The sequence below is a fragment of the Rhinopithecus bieti genome, unplaced genomic scaffold (genome assembly GCF_001698545.2).
Source record: "Rhinopithecus bieti isolate Rb0 unplaced genomic scaffold, ASM169854v2 scaffold_27016, whole genome shotgun sequence".
Taxonomy (NCBI): Eukaryota; Metazoa; Chordata; class Mammalia; order Primates; family Cercopithecidae; genus Rhinopithecus; species Rhinopithecus bieti.
Genome location: NW_016812222.1, coordinates 1,285,099 through 1,309,004, shown reverse-complemented (window position 1 = coordinate 1,309,004; position 23,906 = coordinate 1,285,099). Strand labels below are relative to the sequence as shown.

Genomic DNA, 23,906 nt, shown 5'->3' with positions numbered 1-23,906 from the left:
GCGGGGCGCGGGGAATGGTGCAATCCTGGGCCTGAGGGCATCAGACGGCGGCTGATTAGCTCAGGTTTACATCACCCGGGCCAGGAGCCGGGCGCGCACGAGACTCGCGGCGGAAGTGGGGGCGGGTCCGCACACGTCCGCTGCTAGGACCGGGCCGGGCTGGAGCTGGACCGGGATCCCGAGCTCGGCAGCAGCGGAGCGGGCCGGCCCACCTGCTGGTGCCCTGGAGGCTCTGAGCACCGGCGGCGCCAGGACCCACGCGGGACGGCAGGACAAGGTACTCCGCGGGGTGCGGACTGTGGACTCGCCCGGAGCCTGGGGGGTTGGAGCGGGCGGCCGGGGAAGGGGCGCCGGGAGGCTCTGGGCGTCTGCGTGTTACACGCGCGCGCGCGCACACACACACACCTTTTAACAGACCCTGCCTTCGGGGGACACCCTGGGCCTAGTGCTCCCCCCGGGCTTCAGGTGACGCGGCCCCGCAGGGCGTGGGCTCGCCGGAGTTGGGCTGGGAAAGCCAGGGACAGAGGTGTCCGGCTGTCACCCCAGAGGAGGGTGTGCGAGGGTCTGTTTTGCGTGAGTGTGGGACAGGGGAGTCGTGTGGTGAGGTGAGGGGCTTGTGGGAGGCACTGGAAGACTCTTTGTGGGGGTGTCGGAGGATCTGCGGGGGATCTGCGGGGGGTCCTCGTGAACCCGTAGGGGAGAGTTATGGGTGAGGGTGGGTCCCGGGGACCTGTGTCTCCGGGGATGGTGAGAACTGTTTGGAGGCCTGGGCACTTGGTGGCAGGGGTTGGTGGTGCAGGGGACACGGCCGGGACAGGGCTGGGGTGCCCTGGGAGCGGGCCGCGAACCGAGCGAGTGGTGCGGGAGCCGAGCGAGTGGGAGCGAAGGCGCAGCGTTGGATCCCCGGCCGGGCAGCGCCGTTGGTTCTCCCCGCTGCGTGGCTCCGGGTTTGCAGGTGGAAGGTGCGCGTGTGTTTGCGGTGTGTGCTGTGCCTGCAGACCAGGGAGGGCGGGGGACGACAGCCCCCTCTTTCCCTCTGCCTCACCCCCTCCTGTCCCAGGGCTGCCCTTCAATTTCCGCTGAAACTTCTGACTGGGACACCGCCGCCTTTCGCTTTCGCTCCCACTGAAGGGGCCTGGCTGCGGGGGGCGGGGCGGGGTGGGGCCGGCTTTGCTTGTGTAGACCATGGGTGTGATAGCTGGGAGGGCTGTGTGTGTGTGTGTGTGTGTGCGCTAACCCTTACCCGTGGAGGGCAAGGGTGTGTCACTTAATGTCTGTCTGCCCTGGATGTGTTGTCGCTGGCTGGCTTAGACACAGTGTCTCAGGGTTGTGTGTACACCTGTCAACCCTGGGTGTGTGTTTGTATGTGTGTGTGTGTGTGTGCGCGCGCGCGCGCGCGCCTGATGTAACCCGCCCTCATTTCCCTGGGTCCCGAGTATGGCAGAGAACAGCAAGAGGTAGATATTAGGGGCTGCTTTCATTCCACAGCACAGATTCTATTCTGCAGTGTGGTCTGCAAAATGTCTTGCCCAAGATTTATAGACTCAGTTACCCCATCTGTCCCCATCTGGGTGGAGCTTATCCCAGGCCCCAACAGGCTCTGAGGGATGACTGGGGCCAAGGCAGCCTGGAGTACTGATGTGGCACAGGCCAGAGGGACTCCAGGCAGTTTCCTGCTGCACAGGGCACAAAGCATGTGCACGGCCAGGTAGCATCCTGCCGGACCCAGAACAGCCTTGAGATGTAAGGAGTGTCATCCCAGCCTCGAACCTGGGGAGCTTTCTAAGACTCCCAAGGATGGTACTTAAGCATCTTGCTGTGAAGAACAACAGGATGAGTGCTAATAGTGACCATTTCCTGACACCTACCCTGCAACAGGTCCATAAGCTCTAAATGCTTCATTTGTTTTTTCATTTCATCATCACTAAAAACCTGTAAACTTTGCATCCTGTTCCCACTTTACAGGAACTGAGGCTCAGAAAGCTTGAGGAACTTGACCAGGGGTACCCCCCAGCTAGAAAGGGTCTGAGACAGGATTAGAACCCAGGAATATCTGACTAAGCCACTCCTTACTGCATTCTTACCAAGCCAAAGTCATGACCTTTCATTCATGTGGGGAGGCCTTCCCTTCCAAGGCAGCTCTTCCATTTGGGAGCCGCCTACTTGGAGAGATGGGCCTCTGTCTGGTAACTGACTCATGTTTCCCTGTTCATCCTGCCTTGAACTGTTGGGAAGGTCTTTAACCAGGCTGAGGTCCCTCTCGCACCAGTGCTCAGACCTGGGCATGCACATCCTTCGAATGGAGTTTAAGTGGGTGGGCAGATGGGTTCTAGAGAGAACCTTCCTGCCCTGACATGCCCTACTGCCCTCTCCTTCAGCCACCCCACACACAGTCACACAGCTGCGTGGATGGTGGCTTTCTTTTCACTTAACAGTTCACTCTGGAGATCCTTTCAATTAGGCTATAAACAGCATCCTCAACCTTTTAAATGGCTGCAAATTTTTCCGTTGTGTGGATGAAGTATAATTTATGTAACCAGCCCTGTAATTATAGACAGCAAATTATTTCTGTCACAAGGGCTGCAGTATATCTTTGTATTTTCATGCTTACACAGACACACCTCTACAGGATAAATTCTAGCAATGGGATTAATTGCTGAATCAAAACTCACACACTTTTCATTTTTTTGTTTGTTTGTTTTTTTGAGACATTCTCACTTTGTCACCCAGGCTAGAGTGCCTGACCTGAAGCCTTTACCTTCTGGGGTCAAGTGATTCCCCTCCTTCAACTTCCTGCATGGCTGGGACTACAGGTGTGTGCCATTATGACTAGATAATTTTTTTTTTTTCTTAGGGACAGAGTCTCACTATGTTGCCTAGGCTGGTCTTAAACTCCTGGGCTCAAGCGATCTTCCTGCCTCAGCCTCCCAAAGTGCTGGGATTACAGGCATGAAGCACTGCACCTAGCCTGTTTTTCATTTTGATATTGTCAAAATGCACTCCTCGAAGGTTGCACCTTTTATTCCCCCACTAGCACTGTCTTCATTGTTGGTGGCTACACTGCCACTGTTCCACAGAATAAACCCACTTTTCATGATACTGCCAGGACATAACAGGTCTGAAATTAAACTTAACATTTTTCTTCCATAGTCCCCAAAATAAGGGCTTCTCCCCCAGCTCAGGACATGTAGCCATCATCTCTTCTCATTGCAGGCGCCAAAAGCTGGACCTCACCTCAATTCCACCCTCTCCGTCAACCCCCATAACCAATCAGTCCAGTCCATCCAGTCTGCCACTGAGTCCTCTTGATCCTCCTCCTATGAGCCCTTAACTTCATGTCTCCATCTAGTAACCCCCCTAGTCCAGGTCACCTTTTCCTGCCTGGACTCCTGCTTGTGCAGAACTCCCAGCTAGTCTCACTGCCTGTCTAGTACTTTCAAATCCACCCTAAAGGCATGATGTTCCCCTGCTGAAAATCCTTCAGTGGCTCCCCACTGCCTTTGGATAATTCCAAATCCTATTGTGTGTTAATTAGGATTAGGCTCAGCTGTAATATAGAAACAGCCACTTAATAGCTAAAATGAAATAGACATTTCTTTCTTTTCTTTTCTTTTTTTTCTTTTTTTGAGACAGTCTTGCTCTGTCACCAGGCTGGAGTGCTGTGGCGAGATCTCAGCTCACTACAACTTCTGCCTCCCGGGCTCAAGTGATTCTCCTACCTCAGCCTCCTGAGTAGCTGGGATTATAGGCATGCGCCACCATGCCCAGCTAATTTTTGTATTTTTAGTAGAGATGGGGTTTCACCATATTGGCCAAGATGGTCTCTATCTCCTGACCTTGTGATCCGCCTGCCTCGGCCTCCCAAAGTGCTGGGATTACAGGTGTGAGCCACTGCGCCCCACCTATTTTTTTTCTTTTTTAACTTTTCACTTTTTTTTTTTTTTGCAGTCACGCTCATTCTCCAACATGTTGTTGGGGAACATGCAGCACGTTCTTTTGCCTCTTCCATCACCCCAGAACAGGGGTTACTGGACTGTGGCATCAACTTCACCTGGGAACTGGATGGAAATGCAGATTCAGACCTTCTGAATGAGCTACTTTGGGAATAGGGCCAAAGTCGAAACAGGCCTCCAGGTGATCTCAATGCTTGCTCAAGTTGGAGAACCACTGAACCGCAATATGACTCTCTATGTCACCTGGCTAACTCTGCCTCACTTTCCGGTCTCAGTGTAGATATCACCTCTTCTAGGAAGTCCTCTTTTGATCCACCAGCCCAGGAGAGAGGCCTCTCTGGGTTCCTAGAGGCCCACGCTTCTCTGTATAATAGGGCTGATCACACTGTACGTGATTTTTTTTTTTTTTTTTTTTTTTTTTTTTTGAGACAGAGTCTCACTCTGTCACCCAGGCTGGAGTGCAGTGGCACAAACATGGTTCACTGCAGCCTCAACCTCCCAGGCTCAAGCAATCTTACCACCTCAGCCTCCCAAGTAGCTGGGACTATAGGCATCCACCACCACACCCAGCTAATTAAAAAAAAATTTTTTGATAGAGACAGGGTCTCACTATGTTGCCCAAGCTGGTGTTAAATTTTTGGGTTCAAGCAGTCTTCCCACCATGGCCTTCCAAAGTGCTAGGATTACAGGTGTGGGCCACTGCACCTAGTCTTGAATTTTTGGGTTCAAGCAGTCTTCCCACCATGGCCTTCCAAAGTGCTAGGATTACAGGTATGGGCCACTGCACCTAGTCTGGGATATGATTTTATGATTACTCATCTGCCCTCCAAATTGACTGGAAGATCCTGATGGCAAGAATGCTGTCTAACCCACTTCTCTTCCCTAGCACCCAGTGTTAAGTGAGTGAACAAGATCATATCTCTCATCTGTGAATGTACTAGAGCCATGGATTACGAGATTAGTTGATCTTCTTTACTTGAATTTTTATGAACAAGCTGGGTTTTCAAGCAGGTATTTATTTTCTTAAATGTAAATTTCTGATTCGGAAATACTTTTATTTTTGAGACAGATTCTTACTCTATCACCCAGGCTGGAGTGTAGTGGCACAATTTCGGCTCACTGCAACCTCTGCCTCCTGGGTTCAAGCGATTCTCCTGCCTCAGCCTTCCGAGTAGCTGGGATTACAGGTGCGCGTCAGCACACCCGGCTAATTTTTTTTCCCCCGTGACGGAGTCTTGCTCTGTCGGCCAGGCTGGAGTGCACCAGGCAGTGGTGCGATCTCAGCTCACTGCAACCTCCACCTCCCAGGTTCAAGTGATTCTCCTGTCTCAGCCTCCCAAGTAGCTGGGATTACAGGCCCACACCACCACGCCTGGCTAATTTTTGCATTTTTAGTAGAGATGGGGTTTCACCATGTTTGCAGGTTGGTCTCGAACTCCTGACCACTGCCTCAGCCTCCCAAAGTGCTGCCGTGGGCTGTACTTTGGCGTTGCCTTGGTCACGTGCTGCTACCTGGGATTACAGGCATAAACCACTGCACCCGGCCTAATTTTTGTATTTTTTAGTAGAGACAGGGTTTCACCATGTTGGCCAGGCTGGTCTTGAACTCCCAGCCTCAAGATCCGCCCACCTCGGCCTCCCAAAGTGTTGGGATTACAGGTGTGAGCCACTGCGCCTAGCCAGGAAATACATTTACGTGGCTCAAATTCAAAACTATAAAAGTCGGCCAAACATGGTGACTCACATCTGTAATCCTAACACTTTAGGAGACTGAGGCAGGAGGATTGCTTGAGCTCAGGTGAGACCAACCTGGGCAGCATAGGGAGACCCTGTCTCTACAAAGAATAAAAAAATTAGCCAGGCATTATAGTGCATACCTGTATTCCCAGCTACTTGGGAGGCTGAGATGGGAGGATCACCTGAATGGTGAGGTCAAGGCTGCAAGTGAACTGTGATAGTAAGAGTCTCCTCCTAATCTTGTGCATCCTTCCAGAGACAGAGATTATATATATTCAAAAATATATATACATATATACATAATATAATGTATTTATATATATTCTTTTTTTAACATAAATGCATAGCCAGGTGTGGTGGTTCACTCCTAGAGTCCCGGCTACTTAGGAAGCTGAGGTGGGAGGTTCACTTGAGGCCATGAGTTTGAGACCAGCCTGGGCAACAACATCTCTTGGGGGGGAAAAAAAAATCACCATAAAAGTATTCTATAATGCATAATTCTGTGTTTGTCTTTCTTAATACATCTTGGAGATCAGTGCACATCAATATATAGAGAGCTTCCTTGTCCTTTTTCAGGGCTGTGTAGGTATTCTGCTACATGGCTGTACCATGAAGTTTTAACTAGCTTTCTACTGCCTGACATTTGGGATATTTCCTGCTTTTGCTATTGGACACAAGGCTCTGATGAACAGCCTTTACTATATTTAATTTTTTGGTAAGAAGTTTAACTGGAGGATAAATTCCCAGAGGTGGGTCACCCAGTTAAGGGTATATGACTTTGTCATTTTAACACACACTGCCAGATCACCCCCTACAAATGTTGGGCCGTGTATGTAGGAGGATACAGCAGGGGAAAGGAGGATCACCAAGCAGTCTCACTTTACTGCTTTTCTCCCCTTTTTGCTAGATGCGAGGCACCCCTCTGGCTACTCCTGCAGGTTCCCTGTCCAGGAAGAAGCAGTTGGAGTTGGATGACAACTTAGACACTGAGCATCCCGTCCAGAAACGAGCTCGACGTGGGCCCCAGCCCAGGCTGCCCCCCTGCCTGTTGCCCCTGAGCCCACCTCCTGCTCCAGATCGTGCAACTGTTGTGGCCACTATCTCCCGTCTTGGGCCCTATGTCCTCCTGGAGCCCGAGGAGGGCGGGCGGGCCTACCGGGCCCTGCACTGCCCTACAGGCACTGAGTATACCTGCAAGGTACGTGCCCATGGGCCACTGTCCCCCAGCATCACAGGAGGCCTGGAAAGGAGGCCTCCAAAGGATTGCCAGGGTACAGAGGGGTCCTTATGTTCATTCATTCTTGTGTTTAGTGGGGAAGCATCCAGTGAGCCCCTGCTGGACTGATACCAGATAGAAGTGGGAGGTGGGAGTTGCAGGCAGGGGGAACAGCTGTTCAAAGGCCTAGTAAAGTGAGGGGATAGTACTTTGAGAATGAAAAGGACTTATCTGTGGCCAGAGTGGAGAGGGTGTGCAGAAAGGGGCAGGAGATGAGGGTTGGCAGCGCTGGTCATGAAGGTGTTAACAAGGGGCCTCCACTGGGCTGTGCAGAGTTACTGAAGATGTTTGCTCAAGAGAAGGGTAGGGCATGGTAGACATCAAAACTCCTGGGACCCCGGAGGTGATTGAGCCTAACCTGTGGCCATTTTACAGATAGGAAGACTGAGATGAAGACAGGGGAAGGGCCATACGTGAAGTCACATAGCACTGGGCCTGGCTCCTGGGGTAACGTAAGGGGTAGAAAAGTCTGAAGATTCCTGGCCGAAACCAGGAAATGGACAGGATCAAGGTCCCTGAGGGTCAGCCCATGCAGGACACTGGCAAGTGACAGTCCAAGAGGACAGAGATGAGAATAAAAAGTGTAACAATAGGTATTCACTGTGCACCAGGTACTATGTTGATTGTTTAGTGTGCACAATCTCTTAATCTTCACACAATGAATGAGGTGGTTACTGTCATTGTGCCCATTTTACAGATAGAGAGGACACTGAGACTCAGAAAGCCATGGTTACTTGCCACATGACAGAGCCAGGTGGTATCAGAGCTGGGATTGGGCCCAGGAGGCTGAGCCCAGAGAGTCCTGTGCCTGTGCTAGGATAAGCATTTCAGACACAATCAGGGCAGGCTGCTCTGGCAGGCAAGCATAAGGAAGATAAGGGGGACCTGGACACCCAAGGGAAAGTAGCGGGGGCCTGGGTCCCTTGGGAATACACAGAGAGGTGGAAGGACTTAAGCCTCCTCCTCCTGGGAGCAGCAGCAGAGCTTTGCTCTGTTGATGGAGATGCAGTGAGCAGCGGGGTAGATCCAGACAGGGTCCAGCTCCTAGCTTCACGTGGGCTCTTGTGCACAGATCTCCAGTGCTCTTACCAGGTGCCCTAAGGAGCCCAGAACTCTGGGTCCCCCTCCTGCAGCATCACAGGTTCTTTTCCATTCTCCCTGGGGAGGTGAGTCCGTGATGAGAGGAATAACCCAAGCAGGCCCAGGACAGAAGCGTCCTGCGTTCACAGGGCCCCGATTCTCCAGAAACATTTGGGAAAATCCACTGGAACATACTCACCCCCATGCCAGTGTGCACCACGGGTGCTGAACAGTCATTTCCACACTTCCTCAGCTTTTCTGGTCAGTGTGTAGAAAGATCAAAATCCTGTCTTTGTAAATCATCACCTTATTCATTAATTCAACACAATTTCATTGAGCACCTGTATTTGCCATGTACCATGCTGTGGTTAAAAAACAAAGTTCTGTTTTCATCAAGCTGACATTCTAGTGGGAGATACAGACAATAAACAAGTGAGTAAGTTAAATATGTGTCAGGTGACTGGGCGCAGTGGTTCACGCCTGTAATCCCAGCACTTTGGGAGGCTGAGCCAGGTAGATCACGAGGTCCAGAGTTCAAGACCAGCCTGGCCAATATGGTGAAACCCCCATCACTACTAAAAATACAAAAATTAGCCAGGCATGGTGGCAAGTGCCTGTAATCACAGCTACTTGTAAGGCTGAGGCAGGAGAATCACTTGAACTCGGGAGGTGGAGGTCGCAGTGAGCCTAGATTGCGCCACTGTACTCCAGTCTGGGCGACAGAGCATGACTCCGTCTCAAAAGATAAATAAATAAATAAAATGTGTCAGGTAATCACAAGCACTATGGAGAAAAATAAAGCTGGGAACCGAGAGATCAGAGGACAAGGAGGGCAGGAGGGCAGGTGATTTTAGCAAGGGAGGTCCAGGAAGACCTCTCTGAGGGGTGACATTTGAGCAGTGACTTGAACAAATGGAAGGAGTCAGCCTTGCGGGTCTAGTGGAAGAGCATCCAGGCAGTAAGTGCGAGTGCACGGGAGCGGGAATGGGCTCGCCGCAACTAAAAATAATCATCATCTCTGTTTTGGGGTTATTTCCCCCATGTCACCCCAACTTGTTTTTGTTGGTGTGTTTTTGAGATGGAGTCTCACTCTGTTGCCCAGGCTGGAGTGCAATGGCATGATCTTGGCTCACTCACTGCAACCTCCACCTCCCAGGTTCAAGTGATTCTCCTGCCTCAGCCTTCCAAATAGCTGCGATTACAGGCGTGAGCCACCGCGCCCAGCCCCAACTGGTTTTTAAAGTCAGGTACTTTAACTTTTTTTAATCATAGATTAAATATGTATGTTTCTTATTTATTTTTCTTTGTGGCATAGTCAACATAACATGCAAAGGATTTAAAGTCAGACAAACCAAAGTGAGTATACTTGTTCTGCCACCAATTAGCTACCTGGCTTCTAGTAAGTCACCTTCCTTTTCTGAACCCAGTCTTATCATTGGTAAAATGGGACATACCTTTCAGGGCTAGGGTGAAGTTTTGCTGTAATGCCCACAGACGCCTAGCACATTTCCCATCAAGCTCGCCACCCTCATCACATGTCCTTTTTCCCTCCCCATCCCTTTCTGGCTACACTGATCTTTGGTTGGGTTTCTAGAGCAGGCCAAGCTGTGTCCAGCCTCAGGGCCTTTGCACTGTCTGTGCCCCTACTCAGAAAGTTTATTCCATGAGCATCTCTGAATCATTCAGATCACTTTCCTACAGTCCCTCCTGAACCATACTTTCTTTTTTTTTTTTTTTTTTTTTTTTGAGATGGAGTCTCGCTGTGTCACCCAGGCTGGAGTGCAATGGCGCAATCTTGGCTCACTGCAAGCTCCATCTCCCGGGTTCACACCATTCTCCTGCCTCAGCCTCCCAAGTAGCTGGGACTACAGGCACCCACCACCACGCCTGGCTAATTTTTTGTATTTTAGTAGAGACGGGGTTTCACCATGTTAGCCAGGATGGTCTCGATCTCCTGACCTCGTGATCCGCCCGCCTCGGCCTCCCAAAGTGCTGGGATTACAGGCGTGAGCCACTGTGCCCCGCCTCTGAGCTGTATTTTCTAAAATGGGTGCCCCCTTCCAAAATAATCTATTCCAGGCCAGGCACAATGGCTCACGCCAGCTCAGGCCGAGGCAGGCAGATCATCTGAAGTCAGGAGTTTGAGACTATCTGGCTAACATGGTAAAACCCTGTCTCTATTAAAAATACAAAAAATTAGCCAGGCATGGTAGTGGGTGCCTGTAATCCCAGCTACTCGGGAGGCTGAGGCAGGAGAATCTCTTGAACCCGGGAGGTGGAGGTTGCAGTGAGCTGAGATCACACCACTGCACTCCAGCCTGGGCAACAAGAGCGAAACTCCATCTCAAAAAACAAAAAAACAAACAAAAAAAGCCACCTCTATTCCAGCATCTTTCTTGGTTCCTTTGCAATGCTTATCAGCATTTGTCAATATTTAGTTTCTGGGCATGTTTGCATGGCCTCCCAGTGGGCACCGGAGAGCAGAGCCCATGGCTGTCAGTCCAGCTGGACACGTGGCTGGCCCACACAGGCCCAGGGCCAGCATACTGAATGAGTGAAAGAGTGGGTGGACAGTCAAGCCTAGAGGACAGGCGCTGTGACGGTGATGAGCATCAGGTGCCTTCTGCATCATCTGCCCTTCTGGATTCCTCCTGCTTTGAGGGTTATTTTTCTGTTTGGGTGACCTGTTACTCTTCATTTATCTGATGTTTGAGGCCATATAGCATAGCAGTTAAGAGCACAGACAAAAGGCCGGGTAAGGTGGCTCACACCTGTAATCCCAGCCTTTTGGAAGGCTGAGGCGGGAGGATCACCTGAGGTCAGGAGTATCACCTGAGGTCAGGAGTTTGAGACCAGCTTAGCCAACATGGTGAAACCCCATCTCTACTAAAAATACAAAAATTAGCTGGGTGCGGTGGCACATGCCTATAATCCCAGCTACACGGGAGGCTGAAGCAGGAGAATCACTTGACTCCTGGAGGCGGAGTTTGCAGTGAGCTGAGATTGCGCCACTGCGCTCCAGCCTGGGTGACAGAGCCAGACTCTGTCTCAAAAAACAAAAAAGCACAGACAATGGAGTGCATAGGTTCAAATCCCAGCTGTGCTGCTTGCTGGCTGTGTGGCCTCTCAGCTTCCTTAACTGTGAAATGGAGTGAGTCATCCTACTTATAGGGTGGGGTCAGGGCTGAATGACTCGGCAAGTGAAGCGCTTAGTGCAATGCCTAGCACACGGTAGCACAGCTAGGTCAGCTGTGACTGTTTGCAATGCCAGCCTCAGCTCCCGGGAGTCCCCAGCTGTGCTCACACCAGTCTCTGCCCACAGGTGTACCCCATCCACGAGGCCCTGGCCGTGCTGGAGCCCTACGCACGGCTGCCCCCGCACAAGCATGTGGCTCAGCCCACTGAGGTCCTGGCTGGTACCCAGCTCCTCTATGCCTTTTTCACTCGGACCCACGGGGACATGCACAGCCTGGTGCGAAGCTGCCGCCGCATCCCTGAGCCTGAGGCTGCTGCGCTCTTCCGCCAGATGGCCACCGCCCTGGCACACTGTCACCGGCACGGTCTGGTCCTGCGTGATCTCAAGCTGTGTCGCTTTGTCTTCACTGACCGTGAGAGGTGAGTGTGGTTGCAGAGCCCCAGCCACAGACACACCCAGGGGGTGGGCCATGATGGAGAGAAACCGAGGCCCAGGAAGGCAAAGTAACTTAGGCAAGAAGTGGAGAGGCTGGAATAACTAGCAGCCCCTGTCTAGTTCCCTGAGAAGAGTTGACTCAGGCCAGGTGCAGTGGCTCATGTCTTTAATCCCAGCACTTTGGGAGGCCGAGGTGGGTGGATCACTTGACGTCAGGAGCTCACGACCAGCCTGGCAAACATGGTGAAAGTCCGTCTCTACTAAAAATACAAAACTTAGCCGAGTGTGGTGGTGCACACCTGTAATCCTAGCTACTCGGAGGGCTGAGGCAGGAGAATTGCTTGAACCTGGGAGACAGATGTTGCAGTGAGCCAAGATCATGCCACTGCACTCCATCCTGGGCAACAGAGTGAGATGCCATCTCAAAAAAAAAAAACAACAACAACAACAACAAAAAAAGAGTTGACTCAGTCCTCTTGGGAGCCCCTTTGGAAGGCTGGGATGGAGCACTGAGATGTGAAAGTCATAGCAGCTGACAGTGATGAAAGCATCGCCATGTTATCTAGTGAGGTCTTCCATCCTTACAAACATGAGGCAGGTGCTATTATTATTCCCATATGATTAAGGAAACTGAGGCCTAGAGAACTCAAGTGACTTGCCCAAGATCCCACAGCAAAATAAATAGTAGAGCTGGGATTTGAACCCAGATCTGACTCCAGAGCCTGGGTCTTAATTCAATCTGAGCTTGAGAGGCAGGGGGCCTGGCTGGGCTTACCAGCTGACTTTGGGTGACCTAGTGTCTCCAAGCCTCAGTTTCTCCATTGGTAGGGAAAAGGGCTGGATTGTTAGGGTGTTTTCAGGATTCCAAGACCACAGCCAAAACAGGGTCTGAGGTTCCCCACACGGGCACTTTTTCTGTGAAACTGAGAATTAGCACTTTTTGGTTAAAAGATAATCTTCCTTCTCTAGGTTGGGATGCTAAGAATTTTTTTTTTTTTTTTTTTTTTTTTTTTAATTGAGACAGAATCTCACTCTGTCGCCCAGGCTGGAATGCAATGGTGCGATCTTGGCTCACTGCAACCTCTGCTGCCCAGGTTCAAGTGATACTCCTGCCTCAGCCTCCCGAATAGCTGGGACTACAGGCATGTGCCACCATGCCCAGCTAATTTTTTTCTCTGTTTAGTAGAAACGGGGTTTTGCCATGTTGGCCAAGCTGGTTTCGAACTCTTGACCTTGGGTGATCCGCCTGCCTCAGCCTCCCAAAGTGCTGGGATTACAGGTGTGAGCTACTGTACCTGACCTAGATGCTAAGAAAAAATTTTAAAAGATAATTCTGGGGAGAAGGGCAGAGAGACTCGCCTCCTGTTCTCTCTCCAGACTCCTGGGGGCAGTCAAGATATGTCAGGGAGAGCACTAAGCTGCCAGTTACGCAGGAGTTTTCTGTGGAGAAAGGAGTGTGACCCCATTGCATTTTTAAAAACTTTTCATCTTGAAATAATTTTAGACTTTTAGAAAACCTACAAAAATAGTTCAAAGAGTTTCTATATATCCTTTAACCAGTGTCCTCCAATGTTAACACCTGACATAGCTATGGTACAATTACCCAAACTAAGAAATCAACCTTGGTAGAGTACTATTAACTAAGCACAGATTTATTCCAACTTCCTGAGTTTCCCACTCACACCCGTTGCTGTGCAGGATCCAGTGAGGATTCTGATTTAGTCGTCAGTCGTTTCCTTGGTCTCTTCCAATCTGAGACAGTTCCTCAGTCTTTGCCTATCTTTGACGACCCATGACCTTGACACTTTTTTTTTGAAACAGGGTCTCACTCTGTCACCCAGGCTGGAGTGCAGTGGTGTGATCACAGCTCACTGCAGCCTCGATCTCCTGGGCTCAAGTGATCCTCCCACCTCAGCCTCCTGAGTAGCTAGTTCTACAGGTGTGTGCCACCCCGCCTGGCTAATTGAGATGGGGTCTTGCTATGTTGCCTGGGCTGGTCTCGGACTCCTGAGCTCAAGCAATCTGCCTGCCTCGGCCTCCCAAAATGCTGGGATTATAGGCGTGAGCCAACGCTCCCGGCCATAACTTTGAGATTTTTGAAGAGTACTGATCAGTTACTTTGTATGTCCCTCAATTTGGATTTGATTGATGTTTTCTCATAGTTAGACTGCAGTTACATATTTTTGGCAAGAACAACACAAAATCGATAGGCCCCTCTCCACATTGTATCAGGAGATGCTTGAGTTGATAGTCATCACTGTGTTGTAACCTTGATCACTTGGTTAGAGTAGGACCTGCCAGGTTTCTCTACTGTAAAGTTCCTAATTTACCCTTTGTAATTGACAGATACCTTGTGGGGAGGTAAGCTAAGCATATAAATATCCTGTTTTTCCTCAACTTTCACCCACTAATTTTAGCAGCCATCTATAATGCCTATAGCAGTTATTATTGTGTGTTTGCCTAAGTCGGATTTTCTTTTTCTTTTATTTTCTTTTTTCTGAGACAGAGTTTCGCTCTGTTGCCCAGGTTGGAGGGCAGTGGCATGATCTCGGCTCACTGCAACCTCCACCTCCTGGGTTCAAGTGATTCTCGTGCCTCAGCCTCTTGAGTGGCCGGGATTACAGGCGCACACCACCACGCTTGGCTAATTTTTGTATTTTTAGTAGAAATGGGGTTTTGCCATGTTGGCCAGGCTTGTCTCCAACTCCTCAAGTGATCCACCTGCCTCGGCCTCCCAAAGTGCTGGGATTATAGCCATGGGCCACTGCGCCCGGCCCCTAAGGCTGATTTGCTGTTAATGTTTCCTTCTACATTTTATATTAAAATAAGCATGCCTTTTTTAAAGAAGTAAAATTTATAATTTTTTTTTTTTTTTGAGACGGAGTCTCGCTCTGTCGCCCAAGCTGGAGTGCAGTGGCCGGATCTCAGCTCACTGCAAGCTCCGCCTCCCGGGTTCACGCCATTCTCCTGCCTCAGCCTCCCAAGTAGCTGGGACTACAGGCGCCCGCCACCTCGCCCAACTAGTTTTTTGTACTTTTAGTAGAGACGGGGTTTCACCGTGTTAGCCAGGATGGTCTCGATCTCCTGACCTCGTGATCCGCCCGCCTCGGCCTCCCAAAGCGCTGGGATTACAGGCTTGAGCCACCGCGCCCGGCCTATAATTATTTTTAAGCTAGTACATAACTTCAAACACATTTTAAGCTTAGGTGAGATACAACTACCCCAGACCTACGGAGGAGAGAGCGTGCTTCCTGCTCTTTTCAAGAAGTCACTTGATGGCTCACACCTGTAATTCCAGTGCTTCGCGAGGCCAAAGTAGGAGGATTGCTTGAACCCAGGAGTTCGAGGCCAGCCTAGGCAACATAGCAAGACCCCATCTGTACAACAAAATTTAGAAAAATTAGCCAGGTGTGGTGATGCACACCTGTGATCCCAGTTACTTGGGAGGCTGAGGCAGGAGGACCGCTTGAGCCCAGAAGTTCCAGGCTGCAGTGAGCTAGGATTGCACCACTGCACTACAGCCTGGGTGACAGAGTGAGACTCTGTCTCTAAAGAAAAAAAAGAAGGGGCCAGGCGTGGTGGCTCATGCCTGTAATCCCAACACTTTGGGAGGCCAAGGCGGGCAGATCACAAGGTCAGGAGATGGAGACCATCCTGGCTAACACGGTGAAACCCCGTCTCTACTAAAAATACAAAAAAAAAAAAAAAAAAAAAATTAGCTGGGCGTGGTGGCAGGCGCCTGTGGTCCCAGCTTCTCGGGAGGCTGAGGCGGGAGAATGGCATGAACTTGGGAGGCGGAGCTTGCAGTGAGCCGAGATTGCACCACTGCACTCCAGCCTGGGGGACAGAGCGAGACTCCATCTCAAAAAAAAAAAGAAAAATCACATGAGAGTCATTGGTAGAAGAGGGACCGTGAGTTAGATAGACCTGTGTTTAAATCCTGGGTTCTGCTTCTTACCTGCTTTTTGGCCCTTAGCAAATGACTTCACCTGCTTGAGTCTTTGTTTCTTCATCTGTAAAATGGGCTAATAATGCTGACACTCCTTGTCCCCCAATACTGTGATTCATAGGATTGGTCAATATTTGTGAAATGCCACTGGATACCCAGGAAATAGTGGAAGTAGGGCCATAAAGAAGAAACTAATAGCAGTGGTAATAGAATGATTACTATTAAAGTCATTTTAGAGTGCTCCGTGGGAGTTGTTTAAAGTAAAAATTGCAAATGGCAGGACAAACTTTTTTTTTTTGCTCTTTGAGATAGGGTCTCACTCTGTCGCCAAGGCCAGAGTGCAGTGGCATGATCTCAGCTCACTGCAACCTCCGCCTCTTGGGCTCAAGCGATATTCTCCTGCCTTAGCCTCCCAAGTAGCTGGGACTACAGGTGCGAATCATTATGCCTGCTAATTTTTATATTTTTTGTAAAGATAAGTTTTCACCGTGTTGCCCAGGCTGGTCTTGAACTTCTGAACTCAAGCTCTCCCCCTGCCTCGACCTCCCAAAGTGCTAGGATTATAGGCATGAGCCACCGCGCCCAGCCTTACACACACTTTCTTTTTGCCCTGCTTACCTGTTTGTGTTTTTTATAGAAACTGGTTGCCAATATTTTTTAAATGGGGACTTTTTCATTAAAATACAATTCCTGGCTTCTCTTCGGGAAAAGAATGGGAACGTGGGGCCATCTTGGGAACTACGAGAGCGGGTCACAGCACTGGCTCTGGGTATCTGCCAGCCGGGGTTCCCATCCCAGGCCAATGCTCTAGAGCTGTAAAATGGTGTCCTCCTTGCAGGTTGTAGCCTGGATAGAATGAGATAAGCCAGGTAATGAGCTGGGCCAAGGGCCAGGAACACAGCAGAAACTCGATAAACCCTAGACTGCGTTGTTAGTGGTACCCTTTTTAGGCAGGGCTTGTGCTGAGATGTCTGGCACACTTCCTGTTTCTCTCATTTTATTACCTGCCTGGACCCTAAGTTTGTATCTGGTTTAAGAGAGGCTTAACCCTCTCAGCCCCATCAGCCCCCTCCCCAAGGGACTGTTGAAAAATGTGTTTCTTTCAGAATTTTTCGTTTAAATTTAATTGCTCTGTGGCCTTAAATGACTTAACCTCTCTGAGCCTGGGCTTGGTTATCTGTAAAACAGGATCAGACATCACAGGACTGTCAAAGGCCAGCAGGTACTTGGAAAGTGGGTACCACTAGGGTGACAGTATGGGGTGGTGGCATGGGGGTTCTGGGTAGGACCTGGCCCTTCTGTGTCTCCCCATGTCCCAGGAAGAAGCTGGTGCTAGAGAACCTGGAGGATGCCTGTGTGCTGACTGGGCCGGATGATTCCCTGTGGGACAAGCATGTGTGCCCAGCCTACGTGGGACCTGAGATACTCAGCTCACGGGCATCATACTCGGGCAAGGCAGCAGATGTCTGGAGCCTGGGCGTGGCGCTCTTCACCATGCTGGCAGGCCACTACCCCTTCCAGGACTCGGAACCTGTCCTGCTCTTTGGCAAGATCCGCCGCGGGGCCTATGCCTTGCCTGCAGGCCTCTCAGCCCCTGCCCGCTGTCTGGTTCGCTGCCTCCTTCGTCGGGAGCCAGCTGAGCGGCTCACAGCCACAGGCATCCTCCTGCACCCCTGGCTGCAAGAGGACCCCATCCCCTCAGCCCCAACCAGATCCCATCTCTGGGAGGTTGACCAGGTGGTCCCTGATGGACCAGGACCAGACGAAGCCAGGGAAGAGGAGGGAGACAGAGAAGTGGTTCTGTATGGCTAGGGCCACCCTACTACATGCTCAGCTGCCAACAGTGGATTGAGTTTGGGGTGGCTCCAAGCCTTCTCCTGCCTCTGAACTGAGCCAAACCTTCAGTGCCTTCCAGAAGGGAGAAAGGCAGAAGTCTGTGTGGAGAGTGCTGTGTACATATCTGCTTTGTTTCACACATATGCAATTCCTGCTTGGGTGCTTATCAAGTGCCAAGACCTGTTCTAGGTGCTGAGAATACAGCAGTGAGCAAAGGGGTCGATACTCCCTACTCACAGAGATGACAAACTGGTATTCTTGAGCTGACAGCACTTTCCCATGACCATAGGTCATTGTCTACACTGGGTACACTTTGTACCAGTGTTGGCCTCCACTGATGCTGGTGCTCAGGCACCTCTGTCCAAGGACAATCCCTTTCACAAACAAACCAGCTGCCTTTGTATCTTGTACCTTTTCAGAGAAGGGGAGGTATCCCTGTGCCAAAGACTCCAGGCCTCTCCCCTGCAACTCAGGACCCAAGCCCAGCTCACCCTGGGACCCGTGTTCCCAGCATCTCTGTCCTCTTGATTAAGAGATTCTCCTTCCAGGCCTAAGCCTGGGATTTGGGCCAGAGATAAGAATCCAAACTATGAGGCTAGTTCTTGTCTAACTCAAGAACGTTCTGGAATGAGGGTTCAGGCCTGTCAACCATGGGGCTTCTAACCTGACCACCAAGGTTGAGGGACAGGATTAGGCAGGGTCTGTCCTGTGGCCACCTGGAAAGTCCCAGGTGGGACTGTTCTGGGGACACTTGGGGTCCACAATCCCAGGTTCATACTCTAGGTTTTGGATACTGTGAGTATGTATTTTTACCTGTGCCTAATAAAGGAGAATTATAAAATAATTTTATTTTTCTAGGCGATTTCTTCCATCCTTTCCAACCATCTCTTACCAATTTTCCCTGCCTTCAAAACTGACCCCCATGGTGAAAGGCTATAGAGTTGTGTCTCAACCTGGGCTGAGTGGTTTGTGAGAACAGATTACCTGGAGCCCAGCGGGTCTTCCTGCACTCCCTCTGTTTCTTCTGGCAGCAGCAGTGTCTCTATTAGGGTACTTTCTGAGTCAAAATGGCTTCAACAAGATGGAAATATGTTTCACAGAAAGCAATAAGTCAGCAGATAGGGTGAGCTTCAGTGCTGGTCCATTCAACTCCCAAAGCTGTGGGCAGGGACCCCGGCTCTCCAGGCTCCCTTTGTCTCTTGGCTGGATTGTCCCTTGAGACTGCTGGCCCAATGGCTGCAGCACATTAAAGAGGTCCATGACCAGAGGAAGAAGCCAGGGGTCACTGTAATACCTGAGAACTCAGAACTCTGGAGTTAGGCTGCCCGGAATTAAATCCTGGCTCCAGCACTCAATAACCATTTGACCCTTGGCAAGTTTCTTAACCACTCTGTGCCTCAGATTCTTCATCTGTAAAATGGGGGACAATGATAGTACCTAACTTATGAGAACTGAATGACTTATTTTGTGTAAAGCAATTAGAACAAGCAGCGCCTGGTGCAATAAGCCCACAATAAAAGTTACTCCTGGCTGGGCGTGGTGGCTTACGCCTGTAATCCCAGCACTGTGGGAGGCCAAGGTGGGCAGATCACGAGGTCAGGAATTTGAGACCAGCCTGACCAACATGGTGAAACCCCATCTCTACTAAAAACACAAAAATTAGCTGGGCGTGGTGGTGTGCGCCTTTAGTCCCAGCTACTGGGGAGGCTGAGGCAGGAGAATCACTTGAACCCAGGAGGTGGACGTTGCAGTGAGCCGAGATCGCGCCACTGCACTCCAACCTGGGCAATAAAGCGAGACTCTGTCTCAAAAAAAAAAAAAGTTGCTCCCACATCTCTTTCTTGGGATGGAGGAAACTTTCCCAGAAGCGCTGCTGACTGACTTTCCCACACTTCTCATTGGTCAGAATTGCATCACTTGCTGTTTCTGACCAATCACCAGCTTACTTTCGTGGGGCACATGCTTACACTAACCATGGCACTCCTCGAGCTGTAGGTGGAGCTCGTGCGTCATATGGAGGGGGAGTGATTCCTGAGCAAAACCAGGTTCAAAGAGGGAGGAGATGGTAGGGAAAATAATGTGCAGAAGTGCGGAGGCCCAGCCAACAGCCTGCTAACTGCAGATACTCGAGAGCCGCCACCCTGGATCATCTGACCCAGGCTGGCCCATACTAGAATTGCCCAGTGACCCGCAAGGTCATTAGCTAATTGAGCTAAATAAAATCATTGTTTTTTTTTTTGTTTGTTTGTTTTGTTTTGTTTTTTGAGACAGAGTCTCCACTCTGTTACCCAGGCTGGAGTGCAGTGGCGTGATCTTGGCTCTCTGCAACCTCTGCCTCTCAGATTTTCAAACGATTCTTCTGCCTCAGCCTCCCGGGTAGCTGGGATTACAGGCACACGCCACTACACCCGGCTAATTTTTATATTTTTAGTAGAGACGAGGGTTTCCCCATGTTGGCCAGGCTGGTCTCCAACTCCTGACCTCAGGTGATCCGCCCACCTCGGCCTCCCAAAGTGCTGGGATTACAGGCATGAGCCACCACACCAGGCCAATCATTGTGATTTTAAGTCACTAAGTTTAGGCTATTATGTTTTACAGCAAAAGCTAACTGATGCAGACAGGGACAAGTCAGTCTCATCTCTGTGCACCCAGCATTTCCCAGAACAGGGCCTAGCTGTGTTTAGGGTCTCGTGGGGCAGCCCCTGACCTCTATCTTGCCCCTCCCAGCTTCCAACAGACCCTGTCTCAGCTCCCTCCAAGCTGAGTGTTGGCCTGATACCTACCAATGGAGCAAGGGGAATGGGAGGGCTGCCAAGGGCATGTACCATGCCAACACTTTACTCCATTGCACAAAGAGACTCATTTACTCCTCAAGACAATCCAGTGAGGTAGATGCTCCTGTCATTTTACAGATAAGACAAATGAGCTTGGCCGGGCGCGGTGGCTCAAGCCTGTAATCCCAGCACTTTGGGAGGCCGAGACGGGTGGATCACGAGGTCAGGAGATCGAGACCATCCTGGCTAACATGGTGAAACCCCGTCTCTACTAAAATACAAAAAACTAGCCGGGCGAGGTGGCGGGCGCCCGTAGTCCCAGCTACTTTGGAGGCTGAGGCAGGAGAACGGCGTAAACCCAGGAGGCGGAGCTTGCAGTGAGCTGAGGTCCGGCCACTGCACTCCAGCCTGGGTGACAGAGCGAGACTCCGTCTCAAAAAAAAAAAAAAAAAAAAGACAAATGAGCTTTAGAGAGAGCAGAAGACTCATCCAAGACCCCACAACATAGAAAAAGACTCCTCTGGTTTTGCCTTGAAGCAGGAACTTTTGACAAGCCTGCAGATACTGGGGGAGCAGAAGGAGCAGAAGTCTACTGGTGATTACTGGCGTCCATGTGTGAAGAAGGGTACAGAGAAGCAGGCTGAGTGGATGGCAAAGTGACTGGTTGAGGAACCGAAACTACAGGAGGGTGAGGGCCTGAAGAATTATAGGTAAATTGTAGTTTGGTCCTGGAGCCATTAGGTGACTCTGGAGGTTTGAAGAGAGAAGAATTAGCATATATATGGTCCTGGGCTGTGTGAGTCAGGGCGCGGGAGCTACAAGTACCGGCTCTTCGTGAAAAGAAATAAGATCATCAGGGGGTGACCACAATCCAGAGTCACTGGAGTTAGACATCAAATTCTCAACATCATCAGGTGGGGGAGGAGTAGCTAAAGGGAGAGGCTGATCAGATAACGAAGGCCACGCGGGAGAGGGAGGTTGAGGAAGAGGTGGAGGGTCGTCAGATTCAGAAAACTGTGGTAACTATCGGGGGTCATGGGATTGGTATGTCATCAGGACGGCACATACCAAGGCCCAATCACCCCTGTGATGGGAACATAATTCCCTGTGGAGACCAGTTCCCAGAATGTTGCGCCAACAGGATCCCATAGTTCTACATCTAAGGTTCCTTTTTCAGGAAACCAAGGATGGTATTTTTCCACTGCCTTGAATAGAGTGACCATATTTTCCATGGTTACTTGGACACCACCCTGTTTTAACAGGAGTTTAATATAGCAGAGATAAGCATGATGTTTAGACTCCGCGTGACCCAGAGACTACTCACCAGTCGTCAGGGAGTCGAACAAGTGTCTCAGTGGACCAAACCGATGGCGTTTCTCTGCACCTACCAAAGGGAATCGGGTTCCCACATGCACTTGGGAAAAAGAAAAAACCACATTGGCGTGCCAGATATCAGGGGAACCCACCCCCAATAATGTTATTTCATGTAGGTTGTTTTCTATTTCCCTAAGTGTTGGCTAGTCTGAGAAATAAAGGGAAAGAGTACAAAAGAGAGAAATTTTAAAGCTGGGTATCCGGGGGTTCCATGATGCCCCCCAAGCCGCAAAACCAGTAAGTTTTTAGTACCGATTTTCAAAAGGGGAGGGAGTGTACGAATAGGGTATGGGTCACAGAGATTACATGCTTCACAAGGGAATAAAATATCACAAGGCAAATGGAGGCAGGGCAAGGTCACAGGACCGGGGCAAAATTAAAATTGCTAATGAAGTTTTGGGCACGCATTGTCATTGATGAAATCTTATCAGGAGACAGGGTTTGAGAGCAGACAACCGGTCTGACCAAAATTTATTAGGTGGGAATTTCCTCGTCCTAATAAGCCTGGGGCGCTACGGGAGACTGGGCTTATTTCACCCCTTATCTACAACCGTAAAAGACAGACATTCCCAGAGACCTCCCGCTAGGAACACATTCTTTCTCAGGGCTGTCCTTGCTAAGAAAAAGAACTCAGCGATATTTCTCCTATTTACTTTTGAAAGAAGAGAAATATGGCTCTGTTCCGCCCGGCTCTCAGGCAGCCAGACCTAATGGTTATCTCCCTTGTTCCCTGAACATCGCTGTTACCCTGTTCTTTTTTCAAGGTGCCCAGATTTCATATTGTTTAAACAATTTGTGCAGTTAATGCAATCATCACAGGGTCCTGAGGAGACATACATCCTCAGCTTACGAAGATGACAGGATTAAGAGATTAAAGTAAAGACAGGCATAGGAAATCACAAGAGTATTGATTGGGGAAGTGATAAATGTCCATGAAATCTTCACAATTTATGTTCTTCTGCCATAGCTTCAGCTGGTCCCTCCATTCAGGGTCCCTGACTTCCCGCAACATGCACAGATGCAGCCACATGAAAACTGCCCATTAAAAATGCAATATCGGCCCAGAGCAGTGGCTCATGCCTGTAATCCCAGCACTTTAGGAGGCTGAGGCCAACAGATCACTTGAGGTCAGGAGTTCAAGACCACCCTGGCCAACATGGTGAAACCCCATCTCTACTAAAAATATAAAAAATAGCCAGGCATGTTGGTGTGTGCCTATAATCCCAGCTACTTGGGAAGCTGAGGCAGGAGAATCACTTGAACCCAGGAAGCAGAGATTGCAGTGAGCCAAGATTGCACCACCGCACTCCAGCCTGAGCGACAGAGCAAGACTCTGTCTCAAAATAATAATAAAATGTAATATTCACTCTTATCAAATAATGGATGTCACCACACCCCTGACCCTAATTAGTGAGGACTTTCATGTTCTACTTGTCTTCATTTAGTCATCATTGTATAAGAGTTTTACATTATCAAATTAGTACATGTATATTACTGAAAGGGAAGGACTATTAGAAAATTACTTGAGGAATGTCTGCCACGGGGGGCTGAACACAAAAGATCCTATTGTGACCTGCCAGATTATTCACTCATTTAGCAAGTCAACAACATTGCTGAATGCCTACTATAGGCCAGGTGCCATGCAAGACAGATGTACTCCTGCCCTCAAGGATTCGCAGTCTAATAGAGGAAAGAGATGTTAAACAGATAACCATACAAATGACACAGCTAAGTATATTTGTGGAAGTTCGTTGTGGCAAAGACGGGCATCTCAATATTTCAGCAGCACCCCTACATTTTCTAGCCTCCGTTACACTCACATGACTTGTTCTGACCAATGGGGTGTGTGTAGGAGTGGCAGGCTGAAGCAATGGAGAGCTGGTGAGCCTCATCCCTCTCTTCCCCTGCCACAGCCACCTTTCGGCTATGAGTTCCCTTAGCTACAAGCTGGAGGAGAACCACCAGATCCACCTTGGATTTCACTGAGTGAGGAATAAAGCTTCTTGTGTTAAGTCTTTCAGATTTGGAGTTTGTCTGGTAGATAGTGTTAATTACCATGACTAAGGAAAATTTGCCCCTAGTGAAGGGAGGAAGAAGATTCTCCACCAGTAACAAGGCCATGTCAGTCTGCTGCATTACAAACCCCAAACAGTAGTTTATGATCCTGTAGGTTGACAATTTGGGCTGAATTCTGCTGGGTCACTCCTGCAGCTGCAGGCAGCAAGCAGCTCAAATGTCTACCTTGCCAGGAAGACTCTTCTCTGCTCCACATGGCCTCATCCTGCAATAGGCATAG

The 23,906-nt window shown here is 49.9% G+C and overlaps 1 protein-coding gene across 7 annotated transcripts; it reads left to right on the top strand.

Annotated features, from left to right (window-relative positions):
• On the top strand, positions 1 to 18,306 carry TRIB3 (tribbles pseudokinase 3). Of its 7 annotated transcripts, none has more exons than XM_017895718.1 (4): positions 1 to 277; positions 6,598 to 6,888; positions 11,369 to 11,661; positions 16,946 to 18,306. In XM_017895718.1, the coding sequence occupies exons 2-4, from the start codon at positions 6,598 to 6,600 to the stop codon at positions 17,436 to 17,438; spliced, it is 1,077 nt and encodes a 358-aa protein (XP_017751207.1). In that variant the 5' UTR covers positions 1 to 277; the 3' UTR covers positions 17,439 to 18,306. The 7 variants fall into 7 exon arrangements, with proteins under 7 accessions (XP_017751207.1, XP_017751208.1, XP_017751212.1 ...); XM_017895719.1 differs by lacking the exon at positions 1 to 277 and adding an exon at positions 363 to 573; XM_017895723.1 differs by lacking the exon at positions 1 to 277 and adding an exon at positions 1,765 to 1,878.
• Positions 18,307 to 23,906: the final 5,600 nt, after the last annotated feature.

What these genes read in the sequence shown, in the direction of transcription:
- TRIB3 (XM_017895723.1), top strand. Translation starts at nt 1,798, where the DNA reads ATGGTACTTAAGCATCTTGCTGTGAAGAACAACAGGATGAGTGCTAAT. An exon ending in TGACACCTACCCTGCAACAG is followed by an intron (nt 1,879 to 6,597) that starts GTCCATAAGCTC and finishes CCTTTTTGCTAG; the next exon opens with ATGCGAGGCACCCCTCTGGC. An exon ending in GCACTGAGTATACCTGCAAG is followed by an intron (nt 6,889 to 11,368) that starts GTACGTGCCCAT and finishes CTCTGCCCACAG; the next exon opens with GTGTACCCCATCCACGAGGC.